The sequence below is a fragment of the Polyodon spathula genome, chromosome 11 (assembly GCF_017654505.1).
Source record: "Polyodon spathula isolate WHYD16114869_AA chromosome 11, ASM1765450v1, whole genome shotgun sequence".
NCBI classification, from domain to species: domain Eukaryota; kingdom Metazoa; phylum Chordata; class Actinopteri; order Acipenseriformes; family Polyodontidae; genus Polyodon; species Polyodon spathula.
In genome coordinates this window covers 17,636,767-17,657,254 of record NC_054544.1, presented here as the reverse complement: position 1 = coordinate 17,657,254, position 20,488 = coordinate 17,636,767, and the positions used below count along the sequence as shown (strand labels likewise).

At 39.0% G+C, this 20,488-nt stretch overlaps 1 protein-coding gene across 3 annotated transcripts in view; it reads left to right on the top strand.

The window, feature by feature from the left end:
- Nucleotides 1-20,488, top strand: part of LOC121323105 (alsin-like) — a 46,908-nt gene that overhangs the window by 11,042 nt on the left and 15,378 nt on the right. For all 3 annotated transcript variants that reach the window (XM_041263893.1, XM_041263894.1, XM_041263892.1), the window contains exons 3-16: nucleotides 1,585-1,739; nucleotides 3,124-4,082; nucleotides 5,041-5,374; nucleotides 8,149-8,317; nucleotides 8,890-8,986; nucleotides 9,254-9,331; nucleotides 9,828-10,013; nucleotides 10,590-10,761; nucleotides 11,515-11,704; nucleotides 13,237-13,302; nucleotides 13,737-13,899; nucleotides 14,995-15,126; nucleotides 15,906-16,034; nucleotides 20,094-20,164. In XM_041263893.1, the coding sequence (XP_041119827.1) occupies nucleotides 1,585-1,739; nucleotides 3,124-4,082; nucleotides 5,041-5,374; nucleotides 8,149-8,317; nucleotides 8,890-8,986; nucleotides 9,254-9,331; nucleotides 9,828-10,013; nucleotides 10,590-10,761; nucleotides 11,515-11,704; nucleotides 13,237-13,302; nucleotides 13,737-13,899; nucleotides 14,995-15,126; nucleotides 15,906-16,034; nucleotides 20,094-20,164 (2,901 nt within the window). The remainder of the gene's footprint in view (nucleotides 1-1,584; nucleotides 1,740-3,123; nucleotides 4,083-5,040; nucleotides 5,375-8,148; nucleotides 8,318-8,889; nucleotides 8,987-9,253; nucleotides 9,332-9,827; nucleotides 10,014-10,589; nucleotides 10,762-11,514; nucleotides 11,705-13,236; nucleotides 13,303-13,736; nucleotides 13,900-14,994; nucleotides 15,127-15,905; nucleotides 16,035-20,093; nucleotides 20,165-20,488) is intronic.

Here is a 20,488-nt window from a genome sequence, read left to right as displayed (position 1 = left end):
TTTCCAGGCCTCATCTCCAATCATTTGAGACATGTTGCTTCTCCCTCCCACCAATTTAGCCTTGCTTTGTCTACAGGATGGCCAAAGTGCCACCAGGTTGAGAGCATAATTCTTACACCCTACAGTGTGTGGAATGCATGAACTGCATTGCATACTGTATTCCAAACTGATACTCCTTTCTATACTATATACAGTGCCATGAAAAAGTATTTGCCCCCTGTCTGATTTTCTGCATTTGTGCACATTTTTCACATTGAATTTGGTCAAAGCTTTTTGTGGGTTGTAGTAGTATATAGAGAGAGTCTGAGAGAAAAAAATGACACCAAAGTTTGGTGCTTCTTTGATTTGTTTGGTTTGCAATCAAACATGAAATCTTCAGGTGTGAAAAAGTTATTGCCCCCCCTAGTTAACTCAACCCAATTAAAGGGATAGTTAGCGTCAGTGGTTTGAATACTTTGGTTAACAATCAGGCCTGATTTGACCAATATAATCTGCCCAATATAAATCTGACTTACTTTGGCCATTACCATCAGAGTGAAGTTTTCAGCACACAGGTTCAAGAGGCACATCATGACACGATTAAAATAAATTCCTGAAGACCTCCGGAAAAAGTTTTTGATGCCTATCAGTCTAGAAAGGGTTACAAAGCCATTTCTAAGGCTCTAGGGCTCCACCAAACCACAGTCAGAGCCATATTGTCCAAATGGAGAAAGTTTGGGACAGTAATATCTTCCCAGGAGTGGCCGTTGTGCCAAAATCTGTCCAAGAGCAAGGTGTAAAATCGTCCAGGAAGTCACAAAGAACCCTAGTACAACATCCAGGGATCTGCAGGCCTCTCTCATCTCGGCTAAGGTCAGTGTTCATGACTCCACCATCAGAAAGACACTGAGTTGAAGCAGTTCTGCATGAAGGAGTGGGCCAAAATTCTGCCGCGGCTCTGTAGGAGACTGATCAATAACTACAGGAAGCGTTTGGTTGCAGTTATTGCTGCTAAAGGTGGCTTAACCAGTTATTGAGTATAAGGGGGCGGTTACTTTTTCACACAAGGGCATTGGGTGTTGTATAACTTCCTTTAATAAATAAATGAAATAAATATTAAAATGTTGTTTTATTTGTTCACAGAGGGTCCCTTTTATCTAATATTAGATTTTGTTTCAAGATCTGATAACATTCGGTGTCATAAATATGCAAAAATGCAGAAAATCAGACAGGGGCCAAATACTTTTTCATGGCACTGTATAGTTTCATTGGCCCCTTAATACTGGAAGCAGTATACAGAGGTACTACAAATTAGAAACACTGTCAATAGGGTGTATGATTCACTGTAAAGATTATGCAAGGGATTTAAATAGTCATAGAAGGGATAAATGACCATTTCTTTGCTTACGACCATTTAATTCCTTTAGTTAAGTTACTGTAGGGTTGGTAGTCTGCGTCAGTCTAATCTTTAGAACGAATGACCTATAGAATCATCACTTTGGAGAGTGTTCACGGTGAACCATCAGTAATTGTGTAGTATGGGTACAGGAGCAGCATTTAAATTTGGTCTGTGAACAGTATTTAGCTATTGTTTTTTTTGTTTAGCTCGGTGGAGGAAGAGGGACCTGGGGAGAGAGGCTTGCTCCATACCTGGAAGGGCTACTCCTGTTCAGTAACACCACAAAGAGTGCTTGGACTTGGGTCAAAGACTGTCCTGCAAGCTGCTCTGGGTACACGACATGGAGTAATTCTTACTGAAGGTAAGGAATCTGTGGTATTATGAATTGTAGCCACTGATGACAGAGAGGCAAAATCCAGTTAGCTTGATCTTTCAAGTCCTCAAGTGTGGAGGATTTATAACACTCTAAAGCTAAGAAGAAACAATTTGTTGAGGGACAGAGCAGTTAGATTATGGGTATACAGTAAGTAGTTTCTTTATTCCTCTTTGAAATTGTAACATAACTATAAAAAGCTATTGTAAGTCAAGTTGGGCCTACTGAAACTACTGGACTAGTTTTAAATACAATAGCCCAACTGAGATTTGACAAACGCATTGATGCTTGGCTACTCTTGAGGAGTGTAAGTCTCTCGGGTAAGAGAGACTTGCCCAAAGTCATTTCATGAGTCAGTTGGTGAGCAGTGCACCTGGCTTCTAAGACCCAGACATGTATCAAAGTCGCATCATTAGAGAGCATAGAGTTGATGTTAAGAGTCATGAGGCATAATACATTGAGGCAGCAGGGCATGCTTTTTCTTCAAAGTACCAAATGTCTGGTTTTAACAGAACCTTCAAATTTGTCCAGATGGTCACATTCAGTGTCAATATTTGGGATCAGATTTACAAGTTTTTAAAATAACAGCGATGCCAGTTTTGCAAGAGCTTTGTAAATTGGGCCCTAAGGGAATTAAACCTGTTGAAAAGATTAATGAAATGTTGTTTATTATGTTAGCCATTCATTGCAGATTTTGGTGCTTTCCAAATGTAGGTAGTTACACTGCTCTGTATTGTTTGAAATTGTATTGACGCTGCACACAGGTCCCTCTGGTTTGACTAGTCCAGTGTTTGAATCACAACTGTGCTAAAAGGCCCTGTGTTCTGTAAAAGGAGTGTGGCTTTACAATGTCTGCTTAGTAATGTGTGAAAAGCCGAGCTGGTCCACATGCAAAATGAATGAACAAGCTTTCTTTGATACCTGTTTAATAGGAACTGCTAGAATATGTATACCAATATATACACTGCATACACTAGCTTTCAGGACCACACATCGTTTCTTTAGGTCAGAAGTGGATATTGAAGGCAAAGAAAATTCCTCTTGGCTAAAATATTATGTTTTCACTGAGAATGAACAACTTTGCAGTTTGTTCTGTATTTTCCTTTGTACTGCTAACCAGAAGAAATTGTTAATGCTGGACCAATCTGAAAGTTACTACACTGTATCACATAAATAGTATTGACCTGTGTAAGACTGGAACAAGTAGCTTACCAACAGACTAATTGACAATAAGTCATTATTTTTACATTTTGGGAAGAAGAACTTGGCACTAACCAAATTTCAAGATTTTTTTAAAATTAGAGATGTTTATTTTATACAAAAACTCACACCTGTAAATTAGTTTTAATTTTTTTTGTGTGTTTTTACACAGGAGGTGATGTGTACAGCTTTGGAGAGTTGCCATGGAGACAGGGTTCAGCCAATCCTGCTCCAGTTCCCATCCTGGAGCAGGCTCTGATTGGACAGCGGGTTGTTGCTGTCGCTGCTGGGAGCTTCCACAGCGGAGCAATCTCTGAAGATGGCACAGCGTATATGTGGGGTGAGAACTCCTCTGGCCAGTGCGGCGTGGCAAGTAAAAACGTGGTCCCAGACCCTATGGCGATCAGCATTGCAGACCCAGAGACAAGCCCGCCTCAACAGATCCGGATTAAACAGTTAGCATGTGGGGAGCAGCACACAATAGCTCTGTCTGTTCGCAGTGAGGTCTGGGCTTGGGGCAGTGGCTGCCAGCTAGGCCTTGTCACTAGTGTTTTCCCAGTGTCCAAGCCCCAAAAGGTGGAACATTTAGCAGGCCGGCGAGTGCTTCAAATAGCCTGTGGGGCCTTCCACAGCCTGGCACTTGTCCAGCGGCTCCCCCCACAGGAGGCCAAGCTTGTCCCAGACAAATGCAACCACTGTAATCAGCTGCTGATCACCATGACTGACAAGGAGGATCACGTCATCATCTCGGACAGCCACTACTGCCCGCTGGGCGTGGAGCTGACAGAGCAAAGACAGGGTTCTCCCGTACAGAAACTTAGACGGTCCCCCTCAGAACCTTCACTGGCATGCACTGTTACAGAGCCCAGCAGTAAAGACTCTCATACGGTGGTCCGCAGAGATGAGAAAGACCCGGGCACCACTGGACTTCCTCCTGAGGAGAAGGAGATGAGTGAACACTCAGATAGGGAGGATGTGAAAGAACCAGACCCCGAGGCCAACGGGGCAGTGGCCAACCAGCGGGTGAAGAATTCACCTTACCCTGACGAGCAGGCTGTCAAAGAGTACCTCAAGAGACTGTCAGACCATTCCCTGGCTGAGCAAACAGCCAAAAATGCGCAGGGTCTGCAGGTGAGAGGCTTCCATTTTCATCGGCCACATGTGAGGGGAGAAAAAAATAGTTTTTAAAGCTTAGAAGTTAGCTGAGATTTTGAAACGTCCACACAGCTTGGGGGTTGATTTAATCAACAAAGTTTTTGGTTTTGTCGTCAAGCTATTATCAGTAACAATATATGCTTATGTTTACTAGATACTGATACAAGAGACCACATCTCAAAATAAGGACTGCTACGCATCTTCTTCTAATAGAGTGTTATCTTACGCAGGGTGAGAGAACTGCAAAAGCAGGCTGCTGAAATTGTAAAATATTTTAGACAACTTATTAACTTACTATAAATCACAGAAATTAAGACCTTTTGAGGAATTTGTAAACATAACAAGTATGCTGCAGTGTGTGTGTGCGATAAGATTCATTGGAATTTTGATACTTATAAATTATTAATAGTCATTACCAATATCAGACTACTGGCAACAGCAGACTTTCTGATGATCAAACGTCTGTATATATTAGGAAAGACCCATTTGGAAAGACGTTAGACAAGTCATGTAACAACTGTACTGTGTAATCAGACAGAGTCAATTATTTGGCTGTTTTTCGTGCACATTTCTAGGGGAGATTTTTTTTTTCAGGCACTTTGCTTAACACATTTTTCTTCCTCAAAAAATTATTTATAGTCCTGCTTCGTATGCAATCTCTAGAATTATCTTGTGTGTGCATTTACCAAACCAATTTACTGTTAACGCAGCCTCAAAAGCTGTAAATAAATTTCTTAGAACTGTAAGTCATTGTGTGGCTTTCAAACTTAAATATTTAAAAAGATATGTAAAAAAAATCAATCAAAGTTGATAAACATTGAAAGAATTTCAAGAAAAAATAATGTCTAATGACTGTTGAGTTTGAAATGCTACCACTACCTTCTTGTTATATTAAAATAATAATTGTAGTTTTGTTTTTAACTTTATTTGACAGGCTCGGGATGAACCTGTAGATGATGACCCTGTGGCTCCACCGACTACAGTGTCCTCCACACTGAACAGTCTGGTGGTCTCATATGCCTCAGCCGTGGGGGTGAAGGTAGCCTCCACCTACGAGGCTCTGTCGCTGAAGAAGGTGATGAGCTATTACTACCCTCCCCCGGGGGGCTGCCCGGTCCCTGCAGAGGGGCTCAAGGAGACCCGCGAGGGGCAGGTCCGACTGGAGGAGTCCATGCAGGGCAAGAAGAGCTCCAGCCTCGGGGACATCCGAGAGGAGGAGGCCGAGGGGGTCAGCCGCAGACTCTCCCTGCCAGGCCTGCTTTCTCAAGGTAATCCACTTATGTTTTTTTTTTCCTGTTTTGCTTAGAGTTGTAACAGTTTAAAAGGCTGGCTGCATGACTGATAACTCTTACTGTACTCATATTCAGCTTGGTGGCTTGGATCTCATCTTTTTTTTTCTTCTTCAAATAAGCAAGAGAAGAGTTTATGCTTCTTGGCCCATTTTTCTGGGGTTTTCCATGGTTTCTCAGAAAGAGAGATGAGTTTTTTTTATAATGACTGCTTGCTGGCTCCAAATTGTTGGTCGTGTTCAGACTTGTTTCTGATTTCAGATTTATTTTAAGAATTTGATTACATATTTCACTCCAAATTGTGTTGCACATAAGTTGTTGCATTGTCCAAAGCCACAGCATTTTCTCTTCACTCACTGCCCCCTCACTCCTCACCAGCTGTTATCAAGGCAACTCAATTCAGTCAGTCCCATCAGTTAGCTTAATCCCCTAGCCCAGTATTACCGAGTCCAGTCTTTTGCCAACTTTTAAAACTGTCTCTGGTGGTATTGCAATTAAAATAAATTCGATTTTATGTCCAACAACAAGCCTGGCTGCATGATGTGCTGATTTTGGCAATGCTGCATAAGCCTCTCCTTTCAGAAATGACTAAAATTGATAAGGATGGTTAAAGTAAAGAATGTTACGTTAACGTATTGAATTGCATACCGCTGGGTAGTTTTCCATACATTTAATGAAAAACTGGCAAAAATTGAAAAATGTGACATTTCGAAATCTAATATGAAATACTGTAGTGGCTTCCGGTAGACTTTTGTGATATCATTTTGTAGTTTCTTTGATTACATGATGTTCAATAAAATATCTAAATTATATTCATTTAGTTTATTATTATTTTTGTTTTTTAAACAATGTCTCAATCCTAAAATTCTCAGTGATGCAAAACTTTTGACCACAGCTGTAGATACAGTGTTGTTTTAATGACCTCCAGTTATCCACTGTCTCAGAAGATGCTCTTATTCAAAACATCAAAATATGTGTCCCAGTATTATCGCTACTTTAGAACTTTCAGTTGTGGTAGTAGATGTATGTTACTATCACTATTATGTAAAAGTAGATCACCTTGAAATACAGTGTGATATACATACAGATGGATGGATGGATGGACAGACGTTTCCAAATATCCCTAGATTATGACACACAGAATAAAGGGCTATTCACACTATAGCGTTTATTGTCTGTGTTTGCTAGGGTAAAAAAATCAAACCTTTGGAATTGACCTTTCACAATTGAGCATAATCGCTGCGAAAAAAAAGCAAAATTCACTGTGAAAAGAAAATCGAAACAAGTTCGATTTTTGGACGAAAAACGCCGCGATCACCATCCTGTTCTGCTAAATGTGGATATAATCTGAAGGCAGTTTGGGTCGGGTGCACGCTGCTGTATGGCTGCTCCGAAGAAGAGGAGGAAGAAAGAGAAGAATGTGGATTGTCCCTATAATAATGAGCAAGGGGAAACTCTAGGGGAATACCAGCGTCTTGTGCAAGAGCTGAAATATACTGTATATATTTATATAATCTCAACGGTGTTATTGGCAACAAAATCATTGTTTAAACAAAATTAGAAGTACAGACAGGACCACCAAACAATCATTACGGTGCATCTTGATTTTGTTTTGTTTTTTTAATAAACAGTAAAGTAAACACAGGTAGATGGTACTGTCAATGCAGATGTAACGTCAGACAATGTTTTACATTATTGAGGAAAAAAATACATGTATACAAACATGTATGATCGACATAAAAACGTTTTGGATTTTGTTTTGTAGTTCAGTCTGTATTTAATAATGGGCTGCAGTATCTAATGGCATGAACTTTCTGGACCAATTGTGCTTACTTTCCGAGTTACTCATATGTTCCCATAATTTCTGTTTGTATTCTTCTTTTTTTTTTTCTTTTTTAAATTTAGTCATCGTCAATGGTTTTTACCCTGGTTTTCTTTCCAATTTGGAATGCCCAATTATTATTATTGTTATCCCAGCAATTCGGGAAACGGAGGCTGAAACCCACATCCTCCGAAACGTGTTCCTGCCAATCTGTAATTTTTTGCACTGCAGATCCACTGCGAAGCCACCTGACCCATAGTACCAGAGGACAACACAGATCTGAATGGCTCCACTGCAGACCCACAGGCGCCCTGTCAGCCACAGGGAGCGCTGGTATTAATAAAATAGTGAAATCAAGTCAAATAGTTGTTTATAAAACACCCAATATAAATGGAAACTCTGTAAACATGTTATTAAAGGCTGCTTCGGACCCTGTTGTTCTGCTATGGAATGAGTTTACTTCTCTCCTTCCCCTATTCCTACTCCCCCTGCAGTTAATTGAGCTGTAAATAATCAATATCTGCAGTCCATCTTCTTCTGACATATTGACACAGCAGCAGTCTGAGTTGTTTTTCGACAAGCAAGTATCCCGCTGCGTATATTCCTATTTATAGTCAGTGTGTGGTATCACTTTTACTACTGCTTCTGTCTAAGATTTTGCAAAAAATAAGTATTTTTATAGTCTTGTAAGCTGTCTCTTGACCAAAAACTCATTTCAGGTATATGCTAAGAGATAAAAGTTAAGATGTAGGTCACTGTTGAGGGACATTGATATACAGCTGGTGATCCAAAATACTACCTTTTTAAAAATAAGTCATATGATTTGGTAGTTAAGAAATGGCTGTAACAAGTCAGACACAAGGTCATGCGCGAAGACTAAGATGTTCTTTTAATGACAAGTCACTGCTGGAACTTCATGCATATTTTCCAGTTTCTCCAAGACTTCTTCGAAAGGCAAGCCGACCACGAATGCGGACTGTGGTACTAACCCCCCCATTTGGCAGCGAGTCTGACGCCTACCTCCCCTCCTTACAGACCGAGGTGTGGAGCTGGGGCAGAGGCAAGGAGGGGCAGCTGGGCCACGGGGACATTCTCCCCAGGTAAGGGCAGCTGGAGGTTTCTTAGAGCACATACACCGTGATAGGAACCTTGGTAGGCCCCTAGTTTTTTTTCTTTTCTTTATTACAAATTTAAAAGCCATAGCCATTAGACCTTTTCATACAAGCTGAAATATATGCATGTCAACTGTATGTGTTAAGACCACTATAGTTAAGCTTTGGTTAACGTGTTTTAAAAGGTTTGTTATATCTCATAAACCTTCTGAGAAACCTTTTATGTTCAGTGTTATTGAAACTCCTCAGGCAGAAAATAATGGTACCATTCACTTTAACCTGTGACTTACTGTAAATCCTTATAGAGACAGCAAACTGAGATATCCACTACGCTCTAACATGAGGTTGAAGAATATTTTATTCAACACAGTAACGAGCATTTTAGTGAATGTCAAACTTTTCATAAAAACATACTTTGATAGTGCCCATTGTCTTAATATTTAACACAACTATCAGCAGTATTCTACCTGTAAAACTCTATTACAGGTATTGTTATGTGCAAATTAATTATACATTGTTGAACACAAATGAGTGGTCTGAGTGGTTGTGTTGTATTGTAGGTTGCAGCCTTTGTGTATCAAGAGTTTGAGCAGCAAAGAGGTGATTCAGGTGGCTTCAGGGGCACATCATTCACTGGCTCTGACTGCCCAGTCACAGGTAGGTGGCAGTGATGTCCAGTCACTGAGATACATTTGCAATCCATTGTCTAATTAGGGTTAACAATTATTCATTCATCTATGCTTGGCTGTTATTCCGGTGTATTTGTATATATTTTGTATGTATCCGGGGAATGACTGTCCAAGAGAATTTTAGTTGCAAAGTAAATGATTCTTTCAATGACAACTGTGGCGTACTGTGTGTTTATTCCTACAGTGTTTTGATGTAACCTAGAAAAATGCTAAAACATTTTCTTTGTACTAACAGGTGTTTTCATGGGGTAGCAACAACTCTGGACAGCTTGGGCACATGGAGTTACCCAGCACAATGCCACGACTGGCCAAGGTATTTGTTTCTACAGTTCTGTCAGTATTGAGGGACAGTGTATCTAATTATGCATTGGATAGTTTGGCAAGTCTTGCAAATACATTTTACAAATACATTTTACCCCCAGAAATTGCTACAGGGGATATTACAAAGTGCAGCGACGTTATTAAGAGCATTGAGGAAATAAAATCCAATCTGAACATCTTAAGCAATTCTATGCAAAGGAGCTGAACCATGTGAAGCATAACATGCTCAGCAGTGTACTGTATAAGCCCTGGAGCAGTTAGCAAGCAGTAAAACAATTAGCAGACAAGTAAACACATCTGTATATTTCTTTCAAGAACAATATGTAAAAGGTGTAGACTTTTTATTAATATGAATTGCGGTGATCGGTCACTGTTTTATGATCAGTCTGAGTTTGTCTGGCTAAGTAGAAAGAGCTCCATTAATAGTTTACAGTGTAAAATGTGGGTGTTGGGTTCTCATGGCTGTTTCCATCCCCTCCCCCCCCTAGATGTCTGAGGGTATACGTGTGTGGGACATTGCTGCTGGACAGGAGCACACCCTCTTATTAGCAGATGGAGATTGCTTCCAGCCCATACTGTACTACAGCGGCAAGCAGGTTGCTCAGGAGGGAAGCAATCCACAGAAAAACGGGGTGTACACCCAGCAGCCTGTACTGCTGCCTTTCTGCATGAATGTGAGCACCCTTATGTATTAACCTGACCTGAAGCTTTCCCAGTCTTATGCTCACTTTCTTTCTGTGCTGCACATAAGACTGAAGGTAGGCTCCTGCTACCTGCTGCACAGGAAGAGAATGCGTAGTGTGGTATAAATCAGACCGCTCAAGATAAAGCCGTTTTAATATGCGTCTTCATTCACACACTACCCCAGGAGAAATGCATTTTTCTGGTCATCTTCCATCTACCATCTGGTGTAGCAAAGCTGTCTCAGCAAGAAAACCACAGTTGTTTTTTTATTTTTATTCTTTTTTATTGTTGGTACTGATACATGAGAGAAGTTTTGTGCTAAATATGTCAAACAATACCATATTTAGCTTATTATCCACTTTTCTGTCTTGAGAGGTAAGGGGAAAAAGTATGTTTTATGGTATGTGGGAGTAGAGTTTGAATTAGTACCCTGCCTTAAAAGAGCCCTAAACGTAAAAGAGTAACAGTTCAAAGTAGAATAAAAGAATGAAAATAACATGAATCTAAATTAAATCATGCACTTCCAAACCCCACAGAGAAAGGACATTGTTTTTCCTGTGTTGCAGCTGGGCTATGTCAGCAGTGTGTTTTCAGGGGGGCAGAGCTGCCTTGCGCTTGCAGACAGGAACGTCATGGGCTACATAGCCAGCCTTCATGAGCTGGCATCGGCAGAGAGGAAATTCTACTGCAGGCTGAGCAGCATTAAGTCTCAGATCCTGCGTCCACTGCTGGGGCTCGGTACGGTACACACTGCTTCAATAAACATTTGTGCAGGCTTGGATGCTGGACCACATTCAAATCTGATATCATGCTCCCCCTGCAACAATGCTAGTATTCTGATTTCAACTGTGTGGCTATTGTGGGAACAGAAGGAGCTTTGATCTAGATACACTAAGCTCATGTGTTGCTCTGTCTCCTGGTATATGGTCCTAGATATACTGATAATTTACACTCAGTCTCAGAAGAACTTCATTCTGATGTCTCGTCTGTTTATGCAAGACTGACATTTTATCATATCTCTTTTTAATGACTGATGTTAATGCATTTCAGTACATTCAGCATAATTAGAGCTTAAGAAAAGATAAATAACTTGAACTGAAATATATAAATAATAAATGACTTCTCTTCCTGTAAAAACAAACAAAGAGGAAATGGATCCAGACTTCATATCATAAACGATTAGTCTTTGAACTTTTGAAACACAAAAATACTAATATCATTACTTTTCCAGGCCTGTAGGAAGGGGGGGCCGAAATGTGATATTATTACACATGACTTAATTAAAAAGAATACGAGAGGTTTTTTTTTTTTTTTTTTTTTTTTTTGCTGTATTAAGCTAGGTAATTGGTAATGTATTTGAAAAGTTGTTATTATTGATTATATTAACTATAGTATATAAATGATATAGTGTAATTGATATATGTTTGTATATCATAGCTGTACAGTACTAGCATGTTTATAATCTCCTCTCCCTTATTTTTCTCCTAACAGAGAACCTGTGCACAGCTCTTGGTACCACCTCTAGCCTCCTGCTGCAGACCATGGCTGGCCGGTTCAGCAAACTCTGTTACTTGACTGGTCAGAATGTAGCCTCTCTCAACTTGTTTCTCCACAGTACCAAGGAGGTGAAGGGCCTGGGGATGCTGGAGCACTCTGTGATATTTGTGGACATTTACAAAGAGCAAGTACACAACATTGGAACCTTAGCTGGGAAGAGCTTACAAACAATGACATGGTTACATAACCGCACAGACACCTCACTCGTCACTACTACAGGATGTTTTGCGGTGGTGTCACATGTTCTAATTGAAGCCATCACTGCAAGTCCCATATTCTTAATAAATGTTAGACTTCTGTTTAAGCCACTTAAAGTCTAAGAAAAACCAAAATGCAAGTCAAATTTAAGAATAAGCATTACCTCAATACACAGGGTATTTATTATGTGCCATTCCCAGACCAATATAAAATTAAACATAATGCCATGAGGGGGAGATTTCATAAGACCGATGGTTTTATGTATTTGTTTATTCATTTATTTATTTATTGGTGAATATACTAGGATTCTAAATTATCAATAATGCTGGTTTTTCTTTTCCTTTAAGATATTTTTGTAGATGGAACTGATGGCTTCAGTTATTTTGTCTGTAGGTTTACCTTATTTTAGAAAACTTGATGAATCAATCATTCCAGAATGCCTGCTCACAGTGACAGAAATGGCATTGCATAGTAAGAAGCAGGTATTCAGAAGTGCTTACCAATATCATGCATTGGTGCCAGTGCCACAGTCGGTAATCAGTCTGAATCAACATGGCAAAGACCCGTCTTGTCGTAGAACTTATAGTACCACTCTCCGTTGCTTTGGTGGTAATCTGTCTGTTTCAAGGACTGCTCTTGCATATCTGTATATTGAAATGGATACACTGGGTGCGTTAAGTAAGTGAGCCGATCAGAGTGAGAATGCTCAGAAAGCACACTGGGCTCAGTTAAATGACTTAACGCTCTGCTCCATGTGAGAGCGCTGAGCACCATTTAAAAATGGAAAATAATAATTCTTTGCTTGTTTGTATTTCTGAGGTGATGATAGATGAAATGGCCTTGTGTGAAGTTACTGTCCTCTGCTGTACCTCACTGAGTTTGACGCTCTGTTTGGACTGAACCTCATATCTGGCTGTGTTTAATACCGACATTAATAATGAAAATTATGAATAATGTTAATGCTACAAGCCTAATAATAATACATTAATAACCGTAAAACAGCCATACACATTTTTAAAAATGAAATGAAATGATACAAATTCGAAAACAACAATTTTTACCATCTTATTTAGCCAATTAATACATAACTTCATAAATTGAAACCAGTTCATCGTTCTTGACAAACGTATCTGTCAATCCTGCCTGTCGTCTCCACTTGTTTCCTGCAGGTGGCCATTCCGTCCGCCCCCTCCAATCACTGATGAGAATTGTTCAGGAGCGGAACTGAGCAAGTCGTTAAGTAGATTCTTTTACTGAGCCACTCTGAACCGCTCACTTACTTAACACCCCCACTTATACACAGGTCATTCCTGTATCGAGTTAACGTTTTTGTTTAAATGTAGTAACCATTGTGCAATCAGTGATATGAAAGTGATCTGCAGTGCTGCTACGATTTGCTCTATGAGACTGCAGCTGCTAGCGAGTTGTTTCATTGATGGTTTTTTTCATCTGTTTCAGGTACTGGAAGACTGTGGGGGATTTTCTGGTGATGGGGGGATTCCAGGCCCTGGTTAAGCCCTCGCTGTGAGAAACAAAACAGCTTTTAACCAGCCATTCCAACTGTAGTTTTTTATTACCCCGCTGGCTTATTACCTCCACAAATTTAAATGTTTTTGTTGAGCAATTATTTAATCCTGTTTCTATGTTTACTGTTGATCTAGTATACTGGTGGAAGGTAGCGTTTACTGCAGTGGAATTTCTAATGCAATCTTAAGACGCAGCTCTACTTATGCTGAAATAGTGAGGCTCGACATTACCAAGTGGCTGCAAGTAAAAAGTCATGGACTCTGGGTTTCACATAATAGGTCTTACTTGACCTATTATGCTCCAAGTCACTTCTGATCTGCTGAGTTTAGATCTTATTAACTTTACAGAAATTCAACTGTATTATAACTAATTAAATAGTTTCTGTGTCTTTTATGGAACTGTTTGATGCTATGTCCCCCCCCCCCCCCTAGTGATTTCTTTGGCAAAAGCCCGGAACTCTTGCAGAGACTGGCAGAAACAAATGATGAAAGTGTGCCATTGTCGGACTTGCTGCTTGCCCTGTTCGACTTGCCAGTCAGACATCTGCACGAGTATGGCAAGGTGCTTCTCAAGCTGGCTACCTGCTTTGAAGTGGTAAGTTACTAAAGTGTGTATGTGCATATACAGTATCACAAGCTGAACTTGAGACCAAAATCAGATCTAAAATATTAGATCTAAAAGGTAACAGATAACACCGTTTTGAACATCATTACAACATATCTGATGCATTACAGCTCTGCACATTACATATTGTTAACCCTGAAAGTCAGTGATGGTCATATAGTCTGCCCTTGTTGACAGAAATGTGACAGTGTTTGAAATGTGTTATTCTCCAGGTCCGGAGTACAGTGATAAAAAGTGGTTTAACATTTCATCATGTCAGATGTCTATTCCAGCAGGGTTAGGGTTCTTCTAACATACCATGATTGCTGTGAAAGAGCTGAGCTGGTTTTACTTGCCTGTGAACAGGGAATCATAGACATCGCAGTATGAAAGGTCATGCTTTTGCAAAGAACCTTCATCTTTTCAAATCACTGTTTATTTTCCAGTTTCTGGTTCAGTCTACTCATATTCCTGTACCTCTCTGTGATCTAAAAGCAACACACTTTAGAAACAGCATGGTCCCTGTTTAAAAGCAGGAGAGGGGGTGAAAGGCCACACATTTGAGGAGATACGCAGTAATTTGGTGAATCCCAAAGAGAATATTTTCGGTGCACAGTCTCACTTGGGGATTAAGCATCTACACGAAAAAAGGCATTTGTGTTATCCATGGAGGACATCTTCAAATCTCACATTATTTTTCCCCCTTAGAACCACTTCTACAGACAAAGCTGTAGATTAATCATGAAGGATATATTGCCAACTATCAATTGGCACAAATCATTTGGTATGTAGCTCAATGAAGTCAATTAAACATTTGGCAGCAGTCATGTGACAGAGCCCACATTAACACCCTTTCAGCATCTTGAGTGTATAAAAAAAACTATTTGTGGTGCAGATATTTGCAAGGTTATATAAACCTCAGGTACCTAGACATGTAACCTAATAAGTGTTCCATGTTATGGTCATGTGACTGTTTGTTCTCTTGTATGTAGAAACAGTACTTTGAACTAACATTCAAATGACTCTATGCCACGGGGGAATGTTAAAACACAACTCCAGTAATTTAGTGCTTCCTTTTGTCCCAAGTCTAGTGCAGATTATCAGAAGCTTCAGGATGGCAGTTCAAAGTATGAAGCCCTTGCCATACATCTGAAGAGGAAAAGGAAAGAGGCGGAGTACACATACCACTTCTGGAAGACATTCCCTGGGAAAATGACGGTGTGTGAGTTTGTGAGAGAGAGGGAGAGATATCCTGTTTTGAATAATGATAAACTCAGTAAATTATAAATCATCGTCTCTTGGATGATTCATTTTCATCAACTTACCTCTATATTGGTTTTCATGTCTTCTAGTGCTTCAGCTATTAACTGGCAAAGATAACACTATGTAACACAATCTTTGTTCCTGGGTAGTAAGTGTTATTTCCTAATTGCTTATGCCTCAAAAGTATAGAAAATGGCTATTATTCTCCACAATATATACAGTATAATTGTAAATCTCGAAAAACTACTCGCTTCTAAATCTTTTGTAGTCATCTTTGTATTACTTTAGTATAAATACATGTTAATTTGGATTCATATGTTGTTTTTTTCTGACTTTATGTGAATGAAAAGACACACATTTTCCCATTTTCCCACTGGAAATAGTGATATTTTGAAATATCACTGTCCTGGTCACAAAAGCAAAGTTTGTGGGGAATAATAGCCATTTTCTATACTTTTGAGGCATAAGCAATTAGGAAATAACACTTACTACCCAGGAACAAAATTTTTTTTTTTTTTTGGTACACAGCATAATATAAAGAGACTTAGAATTGTTAACAAAATGATCGTTTTCTGTTTTTGTCTCTGATGATTTGTAATTATATGATAACTTGAAGTGTGCATGACGATAACAACGATTTTCCGAGTAGATAAAATTCAAAACGGTATTGTAGCGGCTCAGTACAGAGGTTGTAGAGAACGGTGTAAAATACTTTTCTTTGTTGCCATGTAAAGGATTCTTTGAGGAAGCCCTCTCGACGCCTCATCTGTGAGAGCAGTAACAAAGCACTGACACTGCAGAGCGCAGGGAGATTCTCTGTCAACTGGTTCATCCTTTTCAATGACGCTCTGGTTCACGCACAGGTAAGAATGAGACGTACATGAGAAATGTGGCTTAACAGGTCCAGAATGATGAATGGATGGAAAACAGAGAGGGGAGATGCAATAGACCTTTGATACAAGATGAAAAGAGGGAGTACACATATGCAGAGAATACTAGAGGAACCTGAAGGATTGTAATTTACAAGATTCTGCACAACTTGGTGCATAGTCAGAATGCCCCCTCAGAGAAATGCAGTGAAAATGATCTATGTGGACACAACGGTGGATCATTTGCAAGGCTGTGTAGAACTTATTTCACTGCAAGATAACCTCTAAATTATTGAAAGGTAAAGTTGGTAAAGTTAACCTAGGACCGTGGTGCACAAACTTTTTACATACATTTTGTTGCCCCCCACGCGTTAAAACGTTATTTTTCTATAAATTGTTTTTTTTTCCCCCGAATTCATGTAAATTGCATGTAAAAGCAACATTTTAAATCAGTCTAAATTTTTTTTTTTTTATTTTTTTTTTTGTACACTTAGCGACTGAACATTTAGCTGACATGTTAAATCTGTGTTTCTAATAAATAAATCTGTGAATTCAAATATTTTTTTTAATACTTGGCAAGTCAACATTTAGCTAACATTTCTAATAAATAAAAAATTTTTTTTTTTTTTTTTTTTTTTTTTTTTTTTTTTTTTTTAAACTTAGTGATTCAATCTAAAAACATAAATCTGGGTTTTCACCAATTATTTTTTTAATTTTGCCATCTAAATCTGAAGCTAAAGGGCTATGCACACTGAATGTGAACGACACGAGTACATAAAAAAAAAAAACGACAACTTTAGCTAGTCATCAGAAGTCCTTTTGCTCCTGTTGTGCTGACGAAATAAAATAAATAAAATGCTAAGAAACAGAATATGGGTACACCACACACTAAAACAAAGAAAACAGTTCGGGTAGTACCGCTGGCTTGTTAAGGAGCTAATGTGGTTATTATTGGTTAACATTATTAAAACAAACAAGCATTATTTTACAGAAATACGAAACCAGTCTGGTGCTCCCCGTCACTTTGACTACAATTAAGTTTAAATAAAGAGAGATAGACTTACCCTCAATTTCCAGTTGTTCTATTTCTTGCCATATTGCATCCTTCTTTTTATTGTCTTTATAACCACTGACACTGGCATGGTAAACAACATTGGATTTTTCGACTTTAATAATTAAATTCTCCATTTTTTTTTTTTATTTCTGGTAATCTCTGCGTGAGCGAGACAGTGTCTGACAGCCACTATCTTTGACCTTATTTCTGATTGGTCCATTGGGAGGTGAACAGCGCGTAGTGCGAATAGAAATAAAACAAATATTTCTATATTTGCTCGCTTCATTCGCGCTGCTCACTTCGCTTGCGGTGTGCATTGCTTCATTTAAATCAATAGTTTTAATAATGTTTTAATTGCTTGCCCGCTTCATTCGCGTCCGGTGTGCATAGCCCTTTAACATGCAAGCCCACGTCCATTGACGCCTTTGATTTGGCATTGTGTGGTCCAGAGCAGCGTTTGCACTCTGACTTTTAAGAATGTGTTTGTTAACATTTATGTTTTTGGCTAAATCTGGACTTTTTATTGGTTAAATTTAGGAAAAAATATGATTATGAAAAAATTAAAAAAATTAATGATTTACATTAAATCCGGTAAAAAAAGCAGCTGTTAAAACATTAGTGCTTTTTTTTTTTTACACTTGTTGCCCCATACGTGGAAGCTGCCATTTCGTCTCTTTTCACTGTAGTGTCACTGACACACTCGCCACTTAAAACATAATTTCTGCAGTTCTACAAGTCCTAGAGTGATCTATCCTTTTAAAAAAAAAAGTTTTACAGAACTGCCTCTTCGTCATAGTCGCGCCCCCCTTCCTGACTCTCCATGCCCCCTATTTTGCTCCCCAGTGGCCTAGGAGGCCATCCATTTCATTTGATTTGAATAGTTTGTTGAGGTCTGTAAGCGGAAAAAAGTTGTGTCACGTAGGCTTGTTTTTAAATGTTATTGTTTTCCCTGTCAGGGCTTGCGTCCGTTTAAGAATCTTGTAAGTATGCTCCAGTTGCAGGACAGATTCGAGCAGTAGTGCAGTGTGATGTATTTTTGCAGGGCTTGGCCTGGCACTGTCACAGGCAACGCAGTTTCTCACAGCTCATAATTTAATGTTTACCCGATAATGAAAAAAACACACTGCAGTATATCACTGTTCAGCAATAAACGTGTAATAACATAATAATGACTGGGTAGCAATGCCTCTTGTTTTTTCATGGTAAGTACTAGTGAATAAGTGTGTAGTTACATGGAAATACATTAGGCAACAAAATGTTGTTCATTTGTGTTTAAACAGCAGCAGTTACTATGTAAGAGCAGGAACCATTGGTAATTATCCAGTTATTATAATGTAATTACACTGTTATTTATGACATGTAATCTGAAGTGCTACCGAAACCTCCGTCATTGTAGAGTGAATTTACTAACGGCCATGTTCAGAAACAACACCTAAGTGTTAGTGATAACTTAAATGTGCTTTCTTATATGAACAACTGTAAACTTGGCACACTTGAGTGAGAACTAACACTTCTGTGATGTCTTTTATTCATAAAAACAGACTTAAATAACTAATTAGTTATGGCTTGCTTATCACTTAGAGGAAAAAAAAAAAAAATTCTCACTTGGGCAGTATAAGTATTTAGGTTTTTTTCAGCATATATTTTAACCATTGCACGCTATTGTGGGTGAGATTCCGGTTCTAATGATTTTCTTTTGATAAGATACCTTTATGTCTGGAATATCAGATTGACCATGACCAGATGGCTGTTTAGCACAGCATATAATGGACAGAGAAAAAAATACTTGTAGCACTGCAATAAAATAGTTTGCATTAATTTAATTGGCTCGCTGTTTGACATTCAAAGCACAACAAAGGCAAGGGCTAGAGGCAGATTGCTGCTGCTATAGAAACTCTGTGAAGAAGAGCTTGAGGGTACAGTGGCAGTACACTGAATGACATTGTAGCATAGCGACTGCCACAGCCATCCACAGCTTAATGAGCTCCACTGTTGTGACAAAACCCTTCTTTTAAGAATGGCCTCTACCAGGCCAAGCCCTACATACCCTGTTAGCGTGACGGCATGGTTTGTAACGTAAAGTTACAGTGAGTTTGTAGAACAGCTATAAATTCTACAAATTTCCAGCTTTAATTTAGTAACCCGTCTTCCCTGCAAAATGTTTGCGTTTTTTAAATTTTTTTTTTTACTTACCACTGAATGTATTTTCATCATTTTTTTTAACCCTTTATTAATACTTGTCTTCCTGATGTCTTTCTCATATATGTTCTGTTTCTAACTTTCTTTTCTTTATCCTTTTTTAAATCTGTTCTTTTCTTTATCCTGATATTCAACCAACAAAGAAGCATCCTGCACTAATAGAGTCAGTGTGGACTGAAGTGGAGTACTCTGGTCGTCTTATTCTAATGCCTGTGTTTTGTGTTTTTTTTTTTGTACTTAGTAAGAGTGGAGTAAGGTCCTGTATCACTGTGCTTGGTAGATGGCCAAGAGAAGGGGTTAGACTTCCAAAGTTAGTCAAAGCAGACAGTATTGATCCTGATAGAGATTTATTTAGAGTAATGTGTGTGCCAAATTTGCTGAGTCTTCCTATTTTTCATATCTGAATCTTTTCAAAATGGAACCTCAATGCTAAATAAAAAGTGTGAATTTTTTAAACTTGGAAAACGCCCTTCTGTGCAATCTGGCACATCCATGAACTTGTTGGGGCTATGAGGAATCACCCAGCTCCTTCTTGCATTTGAGCTGGAATTACAAAACAATTCTTCCAGTGTTTAGTTAATACATCCCCCTCATTGGCATCAGTTTGTTTTTAGAACTGTTTGTATTTTTGTATTTAATTAATAAGTGACCTAGTCCTAGCTAGCCTTTCGAATGTAATTGCATGAATGAGAAGAGTACCGACTGGCTCTGGTGTGATTTCATTAAGAGTGTCTCGATTCAGCGTGGTCTGAGGATGGGTATTTCATTCAGTTATGCTTTTTCCTTTTTTCCCCTTGCAGTTTTCAACCCACCATGTATTCCCTCTGTCCACCCTTTGGGTTGAACCCATCTCTGAAGAAACCAGTGGCGTGTGAGTATAAATTTATTTTTAATAAATGTATAAACTTTCAGTTTATCCACAGGGAATGAAAGCACAGACTGTGGCAATGTGATCCTCCCTGTGCCACAAGCCTGTCCTGGGTAGAACCTCCTCATAGGGGCTGAGGGAGTGGATTCAGTCTCCATAACCTTACAGTCCTTGGCACCCCTATCTGAGGCATTTAAAGGGTGAAATGATTCAATGTCAGCATCTGATGGTGCATTGAGAAGCTGTGCAGCTATAGGTTCTCTTTCAGTAGAACGGTTATAATCTGCTTTATTGATTCTCAAGGTCCCTTGGCAGTTGCCAGATGTC